Source organism: Zootermopsis nevadensis, unplaced genomic scaffold, assembly GCF_977971745.1.
Source record: "Zootermopsis nevadensis isolate Lab colony 2312 unplaced genomic scaffold, Znev_1.0 Znev_ptg000025l, whole genome shotgun sequence".
In the NCBI taxonomy this organism is placed as follows: domain Eukaryota; kingdom Metazoa; phylum Arthropoda; class Insecta; order Blattodea; family Termopsidae; genus Zootermopsis; species Zootermopsis nevadensis.
This window is the reverse complement of record NW_028259157.1, coordinates 13,242,995-13,260,151: the sequence shown is the minus strand read 5'-3', so window position 1 is coordinate 13,260,151 and position 17,157 is coordinate 13,242,995. Positions and strand designations below refer to the sequence as shown.

Below are 17,157 nucleotides of genomic sequence, written 5' to 3'. Positions count from 1 at the left end.
AACATAATATACAGTATTTCTGATATGTTCTGCTATACAGTGTATCCCACCTAACTCTGTGGCCTAACACAATTTTCTCATTAAAAATATATTATATATTAATTTTTTTTCAAATAAAATTTACACAGTATCTAATACAATGAGTGATAAAATATTATGGGATATTATTAATAAGTTATCAAGGTTACTTTCTTTTTCTCACTGGAACCCTTTTTATTCTTTAAGCTAGGATTACAGTTAGATTCCAATTCACACAATGCATTCATTTTTAATGAACCAATACCACATTGTCACCACTCCAAGTATGAGAGACAAATGCAACAACGCATATTTACACTGATAATTGTAATGTTCATACAAAAGTTACTGTAATAACTGTTCACAATGGTAACCACTTGCACAGATACACTTCTGGACACACTAAATTGAGTAGAAATTCACAGACAGCAAATTTTGAAATGATACAGAAGCAAATGCTACAATAATACATTGTCCCTTTTTTCCTGCTGTGGTTGACAAAACTTTATCCTTTATTGTTCTCCAAAGAATGAAAAATATCAGGGTCAATTCGGTGAATGTGGTGCCCACCCACAGGTCTGACATGCCTGATCCATCAACAGGAAACTGTCCATGAAGCATTCTTTCAGCTACATGTGCAAAATGTGTGGGGCGACCATCACGTTGGAACCACAGTGCCAGACAAGTTTGCAATGGTTAATATTTCAGGAGGTCATGCAGTGTCTCTGATGGAAGAACTGCATACCTGCATCCTGTTAATCCTTCAATAAAGTATGGCCCAATGATAAGATCGCCAGTGATGTCGCACCACACTTACTTTAAATCGCCGCTGGCTGTTTTCAAGTTCATTTGGCCGAGGTGTTTATTCTTGTACCTGCGAGCTGTACAGTGGTCTGAAAGATTTTATCAGACCTCATTACTATAAGTATGCAGTATGTTGCATGTAGGTTATTAATTACTGAGAAATTGAAAGTTCGTTGCATAGTGTGTCTCGCAGATATGTCATGATAGAGGTTATTTATAGGGTGGAGGTGTTTATTCTTGTTGTATCCATCAACAGAATAGCGCTGTAAAACCTTTAATAGAATAGAATATAATTTATTTACATTCCATAGATCCTGCATAGGCCTAACTAAATTCAGAATATAAAATATGTCACAGCATAAATACAATACTCATTTCTAATATAAATATAAATTACATAGTCTACTAAAGTATTACAGCCAAAATAATTACACAATTGTAAATATAAGTGAAAATGAAAACTAAATTCTGCTGTTGGTTATACAGAATACAAATACAACATAAGAAAACAATTACAACAACAAACAGAGACATGTGATGACAGACTGATAAGAATAAGAAAAATCTATAAAATTTGATGTGGCCAGTACCAATCCACAACATAAAACTTTACTAAAAAGACCAGGATTTTACAATGAGCTGCTTTGTAGCCTGCCGACTTCCTCACAAATCAGTGGAATCCACATCGTGGGTTTTAAAGAATAGACGATGGAAAAAGTCCTGACAATGAAGAATTTTAAGTGTAATCCACCATCATCGAAACCCTTTAGAATTGATATTTCTGAGCTCGGCTGACTAATTGGCTAAATGCTGCGTGTCAGCCACTTCCTTATACTTTCTGCATGCGTTTTAATTTCCATTTGTATGGCCTTGGCCTCCTTCCACTGTATGTGATGCCCATCACAGGAATGCTTAGATAACCTACTCTCCAATAAGTCTAAATTTCTCTGCAATGCCTTTGATATATGGGATTACTGCACTGCTCAGGCATGTCTCAGCTGTTTCTCGTCAGATTTTTTTTAAAAATGGAGTCGATTAAGTGCCACTTCTTTGGTATACTCTTGCCATTCTGTGCACATGGTCATTGCTCTCTTGATGATGCTATCTATGCATCACTCCTCTCTTGAAGTGAGGAGGATAGTTCGAACTGAAATGAAGATAACGGCCAGTGTGTGTGTATGGGTTTCCTGTAAACTTGAGTTAGCGCGGCTGTTCCATTTCTCTACATCAGAACATCAAGGAATGGAAGTAAGTTTTCAGTTTATATTTCCAAGGTGAACTGTATGGTAGATGAGTATGAAGATTTCTGTCTTCTGGGTTGTTGCGCTGTGTAGTCTGGTCGATGTTAACCAACGTTTCAGAGGTCATACTGCCTCTGTCATCAGGGCGCTGATGACAGAGGCAGCATGACCTCTGAAACGTTGGTTAACATCGACCAGACTACACAGCGCAACAACCCAGAAGACAGAAAACTTCAGATCTAACGCTGTTCATATGAGAAAGAAATTCTTTTAGTTTCTCCATACCACGTGGCCACCCGACAAATGTGTCATTCAAGTATCTGTGACAAGGCAAGTTTGTGGGACACTGAGTCCAGGGCTATTTGTTCAAAATGTTCCAGAAAGATGTTACCAATATCTGAAGAAGCAGAAATTCCCATTGCCATTTGGCTCTTTCATTGACAGAATTTATCTTCCACCTGGAAGTACGTGGTTCCTACAGACCTCAAACAGCTCCATTTCTTCAATTTGCAGGGACGACTGCTCAGGAAGAGTATTATCATCACCAAGTTTGTTCGAAATGACTTGCAAAGCTCATTTATGGGGACAGTGATAAAACAGGCTGACTACATCAAAGCTAACAAAGATGTCTGTTCTTTGCACCTTGAACATTTATTGAAATACAGATCATGGACAAAGTCCAAAATACTACTTTTTACAGATGACTCACCATTATCATCATCATCATCATCATTTAGAAAAGATGCATTTTACACTGTGAAAGCACAAGCATTATTCATTATGTTAATAAAATTCTGATTGTTTCTGTAATTTTTATTTCAATTATGAATATTACATTCTGCTCAATAACTTTGATGTAGCATTACAGTATATTATATTTCAAATATTAAAGCCGATTCTTAAACATTTTAAACGTTGAATTATACTTTATTAAATTCAACATGTTCTGCTGGATGTAGATCATTTCTTCTCCATGGATTGGACCATAAATCAGTATATTACAACAACGGGGAGGAGAAATGAAAAGTTAAAAGAACATGCAAACCTGCAAAACAGAACTAGGCTATTGGTACTTACATGAAATATATAAATATCCTATCTAGAACAATATGTAAGAATTAAACAAGCTTCGTGACTCAATCCACTACAGTTACTCAGTCTCCAAATTAATTCAAAGTTGTCTTTTTCTTCAGGCAAATCCAAATCCTTCAGAGCACTCATGGATGGCCTTGAGGAGGTAAGTGCGCAACTTGTCGTACGTCTCATACACAGGAAGATCTAGTTGATTGAAACTGCAATCAGAGATGAACAAATGCCGTAACACGTATCTACCAAATTGTAAGAAACAATTATGATGTACAATGAAGAGCACATGAAAAAACGCACAAGCCACTAACAAATATTTACATGTTTTCATTATATAAACAATTGTGCGTTTGTGAAACAGTGACAGTGTTAAGTCTGGGAGAACTGCGGCAGATCAACTGAACAAGAAAGGCAAATTATGGCATAATGGGAAATCAGTGTAACGGTAAACAGTAATGTCCTTCTGCATGTCCTGTCTTCGATATAAAATTCGAAGTGATGGTGATTATGCGTGCAGATATGCAAAAATAATTTAAAAGAACAAGTATTATTTTCTATTGAAAGCAGTTCAGTTCAGTTCATACATTCTAACAAGTTTGTACAATCCTGATAATCCTTCTTCTTGACTTAATCACCCTCACAATATTGGGGATGATATTAGTAGTGACAGTGACGACGACGACAAAGTTTCACTTTCTGTTTGCCACTGCTCCAAGTCTTTACAAACAAAACACTGCGAGTATTATTGATTCTACTACGTTTGAAACCATCATCACATTATAAAATTAAATTGAATTATTAATGATTAAATTACACTTATTCGGTCTTGAGCTATGAAAATAAGTGTCAATGTTTGGAGTAGAAACTACAATCGGGTCAAGGGTTCAGACAGACGACAGACACATACCATGTGTGCGCAGAAGGCAAACGATCTGTTGAACGATCATCACGGTGGATTTGAAATTTTTGAACCCCATTCATGCCCTCCAGGGCTGCAAAACCTTGGAGTGGCACTTTAGAAGTTCCAGTCACGAACTGCAGGAACTTGGCACGGGCAGCCTGGTCAAACGAGCGCAGCGCTCGCCAGAACCACTGAATCTGTAAAACACATTTGACAAGATTACATAAAATCCAAAGGAGGAATAAACAAGAGAAAATGTAAAACCATAATAAAATTATTGTCCTTACTCATGCATAAAACACAGTCTTGTTTTTTCAAAATTATTCGTTCTTAAAATTAAGGTGCCTGTAATAAACGAGGGAAACTGCGCAGAAGCAGATGGGATTTTAAGGATTTTTTCCATCATTTAGCTGGAACAGTACCTCCTGAATAAAAGGCAGGAGTCCTAATCACTGCACTGCGACATTCAACACACCAGAAGGAAAAGTGAACAGGAGGAGCTTTCAGAGGGAATGTTATGTGACAATGTCTCTATTCTCTTCAATCTGCGTGCATGCTCTCTCTCTCTCTCTCTCTCTCTCACCTGGAGGGATGTGGGTTGATATTTGTGGTACTCTGTGTTAGCCTTCAAATCTTCAATATCCACATTGGGCAACCCTGAGATCAACAATTCCAACTCCTGCTCATTGAAGATCGATATGAGCCGCTTTGGGATGATGTCATAGAAGCCTTCCAAAAAGGCGTTGATCCTGTAAACCACGAGATATCTTTAATCATTACCAATCCCGTCTATTAAACACACAGCATCAGGAAGGGCTCGAATTGAATGGTCTGCACCAAGTGCTTGCTTATGCTGTTGATGTTAATTTGCTGGGGGATGGTGTGGGTAGCATAACCAAGAATGCAGAAACTCTCCTACAGGCTAGCAAAGAGACGGGCCCAGAAGTAAATGCAGACGAAAGTAAATACATGGGCGTGATACAAAATCAACAAGGGCAGAACATAATTATAAGTAACGCATCATTTGGAGATGTTTTAAAATATAAGTATCTGGAAATAATAATAACAAAGAAAAATGAGGCCCGTGATTAAATTACATTCAGGACGCGCTTGTTGAAATTCAGTTCAGAAACCATTACCATCATGTTTGCTATCCAAAACACTAAAGTGTTTTTGAAAACAATGCACTCAGGAAGATATCTGGACCTAGGAAGGATGAAATAAGTAGGGATTTTAGAAGATTACATAACGAGGAGCTACATGAATTATAGAGGTCACCTAGCACAGCGAGGATAGTGAAATCTAGGACGCGGCTTTGAAACAAGAATCACTTGCAAATGTAGTGTCGCAATGTCAGCACCAAGTTTCATAAAAATCTGTCAACTGGTCCAACACTTGTTGGAGGGGCAAGATGACTGTGCAAAGACTATATCACACAATAAGGAAACCAAGAACCAAGCTACAAACGTCACTTACAAGTAAACATATGAAACTTGTATACGTGTTTAGTTACAAGAGACTCACTGTTTACGAATGGCTCCAGTCATCTTCATCTGGCACACCAAACGGATGTAGTCCATCTTATTCTGCTCACATACTTGAATGTTGCGCCCATTTGGAATCAGATCACGGACTTCTGTTACCCCGAATTCCTGAACCTGTATTTTAGAAGATACACAAGATTATGATGTCACAACGATTTTAAAAAGAAAAGAACTAACGTACTAATTAACTCCGTTGAGCACAGTTCTCCCTGAGAAGCTAGCAATCCTACAGCCAGGTAAGAAATTCCCCATTTTTTATATAAAGAGAGTCGTTAACATGTTCACAACAGTTCAGAACTTATGAACACAGCATACAAAATAATGAACCACTCACTTCTGCACTGAACGTAAGGTCGTATCCCAAGTCGCTCACATAATGCTCCATCAGGTACACAAGACCCTGATAGAAGCTGTAGTCCTCACTTTCCATGTCAGTGTACTTGACAAGGATTCCCAAGATGTGCTTGTAGAATGACCGTGTGAAGTAGCACTCAAGAAGCTTGTTGTCATAAATTGCCTTTGCTGGGGTGAAGAGAAAAGAAAAGAGAACCTCACACATTTTGAAGTTTCTATTACTCTGGTTCAATAAATAAAATTATGTAATTTTCTCTCTATAAAATCTACACACTAGATTCTTTACACTACAGAATGTGCCGCACTGAACACTTAAAAGAGTTACGCTAGTGCTGTTCACCAGAGAATGCTCAATGGGATGCAACCCTACTAGCACAGATTTACCTAGGACGAAACAGTACGACAAATGAACAAGGCAGCACATGAAAACTTCGTGACTATCCATTTATCACAATTGACCCACCGAAGTTTGACATGGCAACAAATAATACTAACCAATGACTCTGCCAACAAACTTGAAATAGCACAGGTGATTTGGGTTGCAGTGTGATGAGGAGTTAATCATATACGTCACACGATCTCCGGGCGACGTCGTGAACAGAGCGTACATCGGGTTGAATATTTCTCGTGATATTATCACATACCACTCCCGTAGCAGACCACCTGCATCTTGGCCCTCTTCACCTGTGGAATGAATACAGTGAAAATATGCTCGCATAATTTGTATGCCTTGTTACAATCTCATGAAAATAGTGCATCTGGGAAAGACATTAATATGGCTTTTTGGAAAACAGAGCATGTGAGAGGTCACTGAAGTGCCATTCAGTATTCAGCAACTACCATTAGCATCTTCCTACAGCAACTTAATGAGAATTAAACAAACAGGAGCAATTTTATTTTAGCACAGAAAATTCTTATAAAAATTGCTATTCACTTTCAAATACTGATACCATAGTAAATCCTTAATTCAAAGTGCTTTGGGATAAAAATGCACACACAGCGGCATGAACAAACTCCCTTTCAACATCACATTCCGGGTGGGTTATCTAGACATCAAACGCTAGCTGATTTACATAATTCAGGCATGTTCCAGGAAAGAATGTACATAGTATTTACAAGACGCCATACTTCACTTATCTGCAAATCATGCAACCTCTATGTACATGAAATAACTCTGAATTATAACAATTTTTCTACTTGCAGGTCTTGAATATTACTTCAACTGTTAAGAACACAGTACTGATCGCATGCACTACCTGCTTCAAAAATCAGTAACTTTACATTTCTCCCAGTGTACTTATGGTCTTCATATAATTCTCTGACTAAATAGTGATTATTTCCTTTAACACCATTAACCAATTTGATCTGTGTAATCGAGACAGATTGCGCTTCCTTTTAGTAAAAATATGATTTTTAAATATTTAGATTAGCTGCAACTACAAGGGTTTAAACACACAAGAAAGTTGAGAAAACTGCGGCTACTTCATAATACGTTTTTAGTTTGGAACAACATATAAAGTGCATTCAGTACCTTCAAACACAATGTAAAACCTATTCTTCCATTCATCAGCACTTCGCCTGTGAAGTTCCCGGAACGAGTCTTCAAATACGTGACTTCTACGGACATGGACTGCCAATTCTTCGCGTCTGATACCTTCATCCATTCTCTCCAATTCTGATCTGAAGTATCGCCGCTTTACATCAAAGTCTAACACTCTAGTGTGGTCAACCAGAACAGCAAACGGACCATCAGCTAGATGTGTTGTAGACTGGCGAAGAATCTGATTCAATACTGTCCGATGAGTCTCTACAAAGAATGCTTAGCATTAATTGAATCATTATGAAATTTTTACAAGTGTCCTAGATCCAAATATTCTTCTCAGCAACCTAATCTCAAACACCATTAATCTATTCAGACAGAGATTTTCTTGGTTCATGTGCTGTGAAGTGTTCTGCTCGTGTATCAACATTTTGGAGGGACATGACACTTCAGGCTTCAGGGTTGACGTGAGAACACGTCGCATTTCTAGAAATGAATGATAAATTCAGTTCTCACACTCTACAAAAATACTACCTGTATATTCTTTCTGAAGACCTGTTACCACATCACATCAAATGGTAACTCCAGTTTACGAGTTCATAAACAGTAGTAAGAGGCTGTGATGGCCTCCAATGGCATTTTGTGACAACCTGTTCATGCATCCACATGCACATGTGTGATTTCATAGTCTATGCTTATTCTTTCAGAAAGGAAAGAGGATAAAAATGCTCCTAAACAAATGCAAATGAAAAGATACTGCTACATAAATTGTTTTTCAAAAGAAGTGACATAAATACATGGTAAACACAGGAAGTTATTTTTATAACTGAACCGACCTGCAAACTTGAGGAACTTCTGTTGATCATGAGGAAGTGTCACAGGAGACGGTGTGACTTCCCAGTTAAAGTTGAGGTATACAGGGGAGGGTTGTGTAGTGGAGTTCCCATCTGAGTCAGACACAGGTGCCACATCTGGCTGGATGACTGCCACCTCTGGTGGGGCAGGATTTTCACGTGTGCGCTGCTCACGTACACTCCGACCATCACGTCCATCATACGCTGCTAATCGATGTTCTTCAGCAGCTGTTGCATGAACTAGGAAGAATGATTCTACAGCTGGCTGTAAATGACAAACACACTGCTCCTGCGATCATTTGCCGAAGACAACGGCAGTGAGAGCTACCGAGAGCTTAACCTCTTCACTGCTATGGCTAGAACATTTCACCTATGCAGAAATGTACACTGTACATTACGGATGGAATAGATCCACATGGGTACAGAATGCTGTAATACTAATCTCTCTGCGCTGTCAGCCAATGTAATGATCCAGCTTAAATGGGCCATAACAGATTTTGTATATTTTTATGTTAAACAGAAATGAGTAGGAGTGTCTAAATGTTCACAATACGGTGACTGTGATTAAGTTTTGAAAACAATAAAAATATGAAATAAGTACCTTTAATACTCAAGACAGATTTCATAGCCATTTTCAGTAGTTATGATTTTAAATTATCTGACTTCCAATGAAATTAACAGGTTTACCAAAATAACAAAATTCATACAGCAGAGTCCTTCTTCAGAAGCTGATAACTATTTAACCAGTCAAGAAATTCTCTGCCATTTAAGTAACCTGAAGTTTCATATCAGAGTTCACAACAGCCTCCCACTGGACCTTATTGTGAGCCAGATAAATGAAGATGATAACCATTTAAAGTCAATTTTAACATTTTCCTACCAAACTGGTCTCTTTCTTTAAGGCTTTCTGAACAAAATTTTGTATGTATTTCTCATTCATCCTATGTGTACTGCATGCCCATCCACCTCATCCTCCTTAATTTCATCATCGTTATAGCGAAGAAAACGACGTATGAAGCTCATCATTATGAAATTTTGAAATTTCCTCCAGCCTCCTGTCACTTCCTCCCTCTCAGCTTCAAATATTCTGCTAATCAATATTCTCTTCCAAGCGTAAGAAACAAAGTTTCACACCCGTAGAAAATACCAAGTAAAATTATGAAGTCATATTCTTTAATCTTTACGTGTTCAACCAGCAGATGGAAAGACTTGAAATTGAACAGTAAATTTTCAGCCTGAGCATGTTCTTAATCACACACCTGCAGCACAAGGACAGCATGGTGGTCTGGAGTGTCTGCAAGCTCTAGTAAGCAAGAACTTAAGGTGTCCCACAGTCTGTCGAGGGTCAGCTGCTCACTGAGTGTCGGCAACACCACCTCTTCTTCTTTCTGCTGACGAGTGTCTAATGACAATGTACCATTAATATACCACACTTCTAGCAAATATTTCTGAAGGTGAAGAAACAATCATAAAATTCAGTTATCAAAATAAATAGTTACACATAAAAACCTAATCACACTGCCTTACATTATGTGGTTGCATGCATATGCATGACAATATCTTGTCAGCAGTTATGTTTAGAAACCTTGCCATATTGTGCAAGCACATTAATAACAATAAAACATACAAAACACTTCTTATTTTCTCACCAGTGTCAGGGTTGACATCAAGTGTGCTAGCTGACGAGGCAGCTAAGGTTGGGGGCACTGCAGAAACGGTCCCAGGTGCCAAGACACCTCCCATGGTTACTGCACGATCAGGCTCAAGATCTTGTGCCTGAAAATCCTGTCTTTGAACCGCAGCCTGACTTGATGCCGAAGGTTCAACAGGTAGGTTTTCTGGATTAGATGAGGCATGTTGGATGTGGTTTGTGACTGTGCTAGGACTGCTAGTATCCATGGCTGAGGCTGAACCCGGCATCGCCTCTTCAGTGGCTGCGCCTCCCTCATCGGCCGAGCTGTCGCCTTGTTGGAAGTAGTCAAGTGACTCTGCAGGTGGACGATGCAACAAGTTAATGTTACACAAAGGGAGATTAAACTGCTTAAAGTTCACTACAAGTCCCTTTTGTCTTTCAGCACAAACTCCTTGGAGAAATATACATCAGCTGCAGACTTGTTCAAAGCACACAGCAATGCTGAAGCCACCCCACGGCAGTCTAACCAGGTAATGCTCATCATGGATAAAGGTCAAACTCTAATCATAAAGAAACAGCTCTACAGCCAGAATTTTAGTTCACTTTGTCATGACTTCCATAAACCACAAACACACAGTCTTATAATAATCTATATTTAATATCCATATGACCTGTTCAAAATACTGATGGCAAATTGTTCCAACACTCTTGTGAAGAAGAGTCATAGATTACAGAATTAACAATATGATTTTATGAATCAAAAAAGGAATTTATCAATGTTATTACCACACGCGGAAAATCATAAATCATTTTACTTTTTATCAAAGAAACTGTTCGGCCACGTGTAAACATGCTGCTTCAGAAGTAGATATAGAACCAATAATCACTCCATTCGGAGAAATTTCACCACGAAAGTAATTAAATGTAACAAGTAAGAAATTTTAACTCAAAATAACCAATGGTTTTGTAAAATATGAAACTGATAAGAAGATGGCTGTCTTCTGTCTTGTAGCCCTGTGTAGTCTGGTAGAAGTTTACGAACATTTCAGAGGTCCCTGTTGCCTCCATCATCATGATAGAGGCTGTAAGCACCTCTAAAACACTGGTAAACTTCTGCCAAACCACATGTTGTTACAACCCAGAAGACAGTCATCTTCATACTCACTGCCATGAAAAATTCAAATCTTACTAAGAAAATGGTAAGTTATAGTAACTAGCTACGGGCTGTACAACTGGGGTTCGATCCCCAACTGGGGCAAAGGATTTTTCCTCTAGCCTCTGCGTTCAGACCGGCTCTGAAGCCCACCGAGCCTCCTACCCAATGGGTACTGGGGTCCTCTCCTGGGGGTAAGGCACAGCTGGGGCATCATGCTGACCACTCACCCCCATCTAGTCCTGAGGTCAAGAATGAGGAGCTATACCCCCTCACCCCTCAAGCAACCTAACAGGAATGCTTTACTCTTTTACTAAAGCAGGGCAACTAGCCATGAATCTAAATGGCTTAAAAATATATAAATGGATAAACAGAATGCAGTGTAGCTGAAATGGCAAGGAAAATTTAGTAAATAAAACAACAAATTAGACTTCATCAAACATTTTGGTATTTGAGTTCCAGCTTAAAATCAAAAGGACACTTACCACTATTCTCCCTGTTTCTTCTGTGTGCAAGTCGCACTGATTCTCGAATCTGAACAATTACTTTCAGAATTCTCAGGAAGAAAGCCTGACTCGAGGTCTTGCTTGTGAGTGTGGCCATGGATGGCAACTGCAGGTCACATCCAGACTTAACTTTGGAAGGTGCTGTCACAATGACACTGTCCTTTGTGAACCTGGAACCACATGCAACATGACAATTAGAAGCAGCGTGTGCCACAAGCACATTCAGGAATAAGGGAAGCATGTGCTTACCTGTCATGTACCACTCCCTTAGGAGGGCGATCCATCATGTATGTCTCATCACAGTCATCTTTCCTTAGATGCCTATTCATTAATTTCAGTTCTTGCAAAAGTGCAGCAATGTGGTCATTCACCATGTTTGCAAGTTCCATTGCTCCATTCAATAACAGAAGCAAAATCTGTTGATACAAATTCGGAATGTTAGTATTCTCTTCAAGTTAACACTCCTTAAATTAATTGATAAGCACTAAAAATCTAACATGGTGATCAGTACCTTCAGAATAAAATTTTTGAACTGGAACTATGTGCACAAAATAAGTCCCATAATTTCTGCAGATCTAAAGATGAAAAACTTTAAAATTGTGAAATTTCAGTTTTGATGACTACAAGGACAACCTGGTTTCTGACACTTATGCTGACAACACCAATTTAGCAACAGCAGTAAGCAACCATTACTATAAATATAACACCTTCTTGTCTTTTACAGTCTCAAGTTCCTGTGTTTTCAGACACTTTGCCCGTGAACCCAAGATTTCTAAAGCAAAACAATACTATCAGCATTTGAGCAGCTGAAGCTTATGGTAACTAGCGACGAAGAAACATTATCTTGTGGTTATCACTTACTGAAAAATAAATTCTTTATTACAGGAAGGCAACTGCTGAAATACCGTCAATAAAAGACCAAAAATATCATGAATTCCCTATTGCTAATCTAAATAACACACATCTTTTCAATGCAATGAGCTGTTTCTGTAAGACACTTCGCCCTGAAGACAGAGGCAGTATGACCTCTGAAACATTGGTTAACATCACCCAGACTACACAGCGCAACAACCCAGAAGACAGAAATCAAGTAAAACTAAGTGATAATATGATTCAAAGTCACAAGCCAAACCTATTACACATTTTAGTTAGTAAAGTTGCATTTATCTCTACTGTAACCATTATATTCCATCAGTAAAAAAGTCAAAGTCTATCTTCATATACACACAAGCTACAGATTTTTATCACCCTTAAAAATCCATCGACCTCGGCCGGGATTGAACCCGTGAACCTTGGGACCAGTGGCAAGCACGCTAACCACGAGTCCACCTAGGGCGACCATTGTCTCTACCCACCCCAACATTCTACCACCTTCATATTTGGTATATAGTTCAAATTAAGAAACTCTTAACCATGCAACCTTCTCTAGCCTATTGTCACTTCTAAATAATTTCCTGAGAACCCTAAACTGTCAATTACGTTCTTCTCTTAACGTAAATACAACAGCAATATCAACTGAAACATTTACATTTACCGTGTCCTTTGTAGGGTCAGGACAATTGGCCATGTTGAGGAGGAGTGCCGTTGCATCCTCCAGACCCTCTTCTGAACAGCTCTTTGAAGTGAGGACATCTATGGCAAGTTTTAGGTGTTGTTCAGAAACTGGTACACTTTCATTCTTTTCCTCAGGTTTCTTCGCATTACTTCCGTCGCGTCTTCGAACGTACGGGTTAACTTCAGGCAGTCCGATAGAGATGAGGGATAGCAATCGAAGTAACTTGTCTGTCAAGAGGCAGCTGCGCTTCACAACAGGAGATGCTAGCATCGCCAAAAGTTGTCCAAATGCTGAGGTCTCAAATGTTGGAGCTTGTCCATCAGACTCTGATGACAGAGCCGAAGCACTGTGTGCACGAGCCACACTCTTCCCCTTCTTTGTAGAAGTAACAGAGTCCAACTTGAGCAACATGTCCCAAAAACTGGTCCCATCTGTACGACTAGCTCTAGACACCCCACTACCTGATGATCCTGGAGACAACTTTAACCTCACTTCTCTCGGTGGTGAAGTATCTTTGTATTTGCACTCATCTTTACTTTTCAGAGGCAAGAAATAACCTGGAAAGCTCTTCGCTAAAGATATTAACACTTCGAGAGTATGCCTGAAAATTAAATATATGAAAATCAATAAAACAATAATTTCATAATTTTGACAAGTCTTACTACTTTATGATAATGAAAAAGCTACTAATAATATTTCTACCATAAAACACTTGGCAAAGGTGATAAGTAAATAGCATACCTGAACACGATGGGAGCTGCCTGTGGGTGAATTGTAACATTCGCTGCATCTTGGCTCTTGCCACGTTTTCCAGGCTGCTTCACAATAGTAAACACACTGGCCCTGCAGCCAAGTGCAGCATCAAGGCTTATGTTCAGCCATGAGGGCTGCGTATTCCGAACAGCCGTTTCAGGGTGAGGCTGTGATCGGGTTGACATCCGTCTCGGCTTGGGCAGGACCAAGCTCTCAGTAATTCTGCAGTCATTGCACTTCTCCATAATAGACAACAAAGCCTATAACACAATATATATTTTATTTTTGCTACATTGAGAATCATGCCACACATTTAACCAGTAAGACCTCTGTTCTGATCTTAGGTGCTGGCAATGTGTGGAATCTGGTGTGCTGCCAACATTTCTGAGGAACATACAATAGTGTTTCCTGGGGTTTTCTCCACATTAGAAGTTTGGTCTTCAAAATCCTGCCAAAAACACTCGACGACACATGAATGCATGCAACCAAATTGAGATATTTCATGGATGTATATGAAAATAATCATTCATGAGCACCCTTTGTTCAGAAACAAGTCTGCCAGGTAGGTCACAAAACATTTAGCATGAACAAGAGCTTATATGTAGCTGGATTTACGAAACTCATAGGACAATGAAAGGGATGAGTGAATTAGAGGTATATAGATTGCACCATGTGTACAAGCTACATACAACAATTTTAGCCCCAGACGTGCCTCGTAACCCGAGAGTCAATCATCAAAGTAAAAATTATTTAATGCCTACATCCATTTGCAAAATTGAAACCACCTTCAGTGGAAAATAATTGTGCATAAAGAAACCAGAAGCATTTTAAACATGGTTTTATTTGTGAGGAATTAGTATGGAAAGAATAATATATTACACAATATGTTTTTACACATAATTATAAATTACCTTTATGACCCACTCCCTTGTGGCAGCATGGTAACACAAATTGCGTAACACTCGATGGAGTCGCCCTGTATTGAGTTTTGGCTCATCCACAAACAGCAGAACCAAGAGACATGACATTGCTTCATAATCCAAGAGTTGCCTGCCTCGCAACCTACGGAAAAACAGTGTGTTGTATTGTTATTTGTTTGAGGCGTTTGATTTGTCAGTGAGACGAAGGCTGAAAACACACACATGAAACCACCACAATCTTTCCTTACCTCAAATTTCCTGATGAGAGTGCACTAAGGCCTGGATGGGCCTCTTGACGCGAGTTCCACGCCCCCCATTGGGCTCGCTGTGGTACAGTGTGAATGGCATATCTTGTTGTGCCAACACGACCTGCAACCCAGAGTGGTATATAGTAAATGAAGACCAACCTTCACATATATTTTGGTAACATCTGTAACCAGGGCACATCAGTCAGTGATGTTTCCTCACTTCCAAAGACCCATATGCAACTTCAGAAGCTTCTGCAGAACGCATTCCAAAATAGACTTCATTACTGCTAGAGTGAACATCATAAAGAGTCTCAGATGACAAACTGTACAACCTATTATAACTGCGTCTTACCAGTGCCCGAGCTTCGAAGGATTGACGACAAAGCACTGCTACTGTGGCTGACATGACCAAATAAGCGTTCTTGCATCAACTGTCGGTTACGAGTCTCCCACTCACGGCGGAGATTCTGCGCCTCTTGAGCTAGGTCAGGTGGAAGAACAGATATCTGCGAATCCTCCATGTCAGTCAGGATCTAAAGAGGGAAAAGACCAACTCCCATGTACTATCCATTAGGACAAATTCTCAATTATAACCTACGATATGGTGAAAGATGCTGAGCAGTCTGATTGGCTCTGCTCATCCTTCCCCGCAGTGTTGAAATTAATTAATTAATCTCCAACTCTCCCCCATCAACATATTTTCCACTTCTTTATCTCAGAGAATCATGTAAATATTTTTGTAATTTTTTAAGAAAGATGTTTTTAATTCGATATTTCAAATCTTTCATCTTTCCGAAGTATAGTCACTTAACTGCATGCAGGGAATCTTTGTCTTTTGTATACCAAAGTTCTGATAAGAGAAAAAGTTTGCACTTATGTACAAACAGTGGCAGGAACTCTTCATGTGTAAAAGTTGGAAGTTAAAAAGTCACAGATGACACCAACTTAAGCAACTAAAAATACAAAGGCCAATAAGAAGACCGCACCATGCTGTCAATCACATACAGTGGAAAATCATCTGTTAAGACCTAATATCTGCTCACTTACTGCCTGCCTCAATGAAGGCTGAAGGTTATGGAAAAATGCTGCTGCATCTACCGGATCATTTGGATTCGCCGCAGCGGCAGCTTGCCTTTGCTGCTCTAGTCGCTGCTGGGCCAACACTTCTTCCTGGATTGCTGGTGGCAAAGCAGCCAAGAACTCAGGGTTCACTTCTGTCACACTTGGGGGAGCAGCTTCAGTTGACTGCTGCTGTGCTCTCTGTCGCAAACGTTGCAGCCTAAAAAAGAAAACAATTCATCCAGTAACAGCTTAATCATAACTCCACTTATATATATACACACACATATAATAAATGAACAGTTAAAAACTTTAATTTTTATTCCAGAAAAACTAATTTCTTAAAAAAATAATTGAAGGCCAACAATGCAATCACTACTCTGTATTGTAACTGAATTCCATTCATAAATCTTGCATACTTTGATAGTTTGTGTCACAAGCAGACATGTCCTCAATGGATTCCTTCAATTTTGGGAACAGATCAAAGTCTAGCGGACTGAGTAAGTTATTCAAACTACAATCTTCAAATGGTCCAGAAAATCATGACTTAAACCCTTAAATGGAAATTCCATAGCACAGAGGGTTCTGTACCTCAGCTGCTCTGCGATCACTTCCTCCCGCATTTCATCTGGCAAAGCAGCAAGGAATGAGGGATCAACGCCCTCTGGAATCTCTGGAACCAAATCACTGTTTGCAGATACTGGCTCTCCACTACTGCTCCCAGGTAATGGAGGTGTTTCACTGCCTCTGGTGTTCACACTGAAATTGTGATTAAAGTAAAGAAATCTGAGGTCTGAGGTTCTCCTGGTAACAAAGATGTTCTGGATTATATGGTTGCTATCAATGTTTTTCAGGAACACACCACCTCTACATCTTAAGAGTTCAATCCTGAAGATGCAGGCAGTTCATTCTACCTACATGATTACATGACATGGTATCACAATCCATTAAAGAACAATCTACAAAATGTGGACACTTTTTGAAACAT

At 39.2% G+C, this 17,157-nt stretch overlaps 1 protein-coding gene across 6 annotated transcripts in view; it reads right to left on the bottom strand.

Annotated features, from left to right (window-relative positions):
- Positions 1-1,080: 1,080 nt before the first annotated feature.
- HUWE1 (HECT, UBA and WWE domain containing E3 ubiquitin protein ligase 1) overlaps positions 1,081-17,157 on the bottom strand; it is a 56,828-nt gene continuing 40,751 nt past the window's right edge. For 5 of the 6 annotated variants that reach the window (XM_087355828.1, XM_087355832.1, XM_087355829.1 and 2 more), the window contains exons 45-63: positions 16,761-16,928; positions 16,158-16,389; positions 15,463-15,643; positions 15,111-15,231; positions 14,854-15,004; positions 13,931-14,202; positions 13,163-13,790; positions 11,884-12,050; positions 11,614-11,804; positions 9,992-10,330; positions 9,602-9,744; positions 8,325-8,607; positions 7,480-7,755; positions 6,444-6,632; positions 5,929-6,116; positions 5,575-5,708; positions 4,634-4,799; positions 4,057-4,247; positions 1,081-3,355 (exon numbers count right to left, since the gene is read on the bottom strand). In XM_087355828.1, coding sequence (XP_087211954.1) covers positions 3,253-3,355; positions 4,057-4,247; positions 4,634-4,799; positions 5,575-5,708; positions 5,929-6,116; positions 6,444-6,632; positions 7,480-7,755; positions 8,325-8,607; positions 9,602-9,744; positions 9,992-10,330; positions 11,614-11,804; positions 11,884-12,050; positions 13,163-13,790; positions 13,931-14,202; positions 14,854-15,004; positions 15,111-15,231; positions 15,463-15,643; positions 16,158-16,389; positions 16,761-16,928 — 4,123 coding nt within the window. In that variant the 3' untranslated portion in view covers positions 1,081-3,252. The remainder of the gene's footprint in view (positions 3,356-4,056; positions 4,248-4,633; positions 4,800-5,574; positions 5,709-5,928; positions 6,117-6,443; positions 6,633-7,479; positions 7,756-8,324; positions 8,608-9,601; positions 9,745-9,991; positions 10,331-11,613; positions 11,805-11,883; positions 12,051-13,162; positions 13,791-13,930; positions 14,203-14,853; positions 15,005-15,110; positions 15,232-15,462; positions 15,644-16,157; positions 16,390-16,760; positions 16,929-17,157) is intronic. The other variant, XM_087355833.1, reaches the window with a different exon arrangement.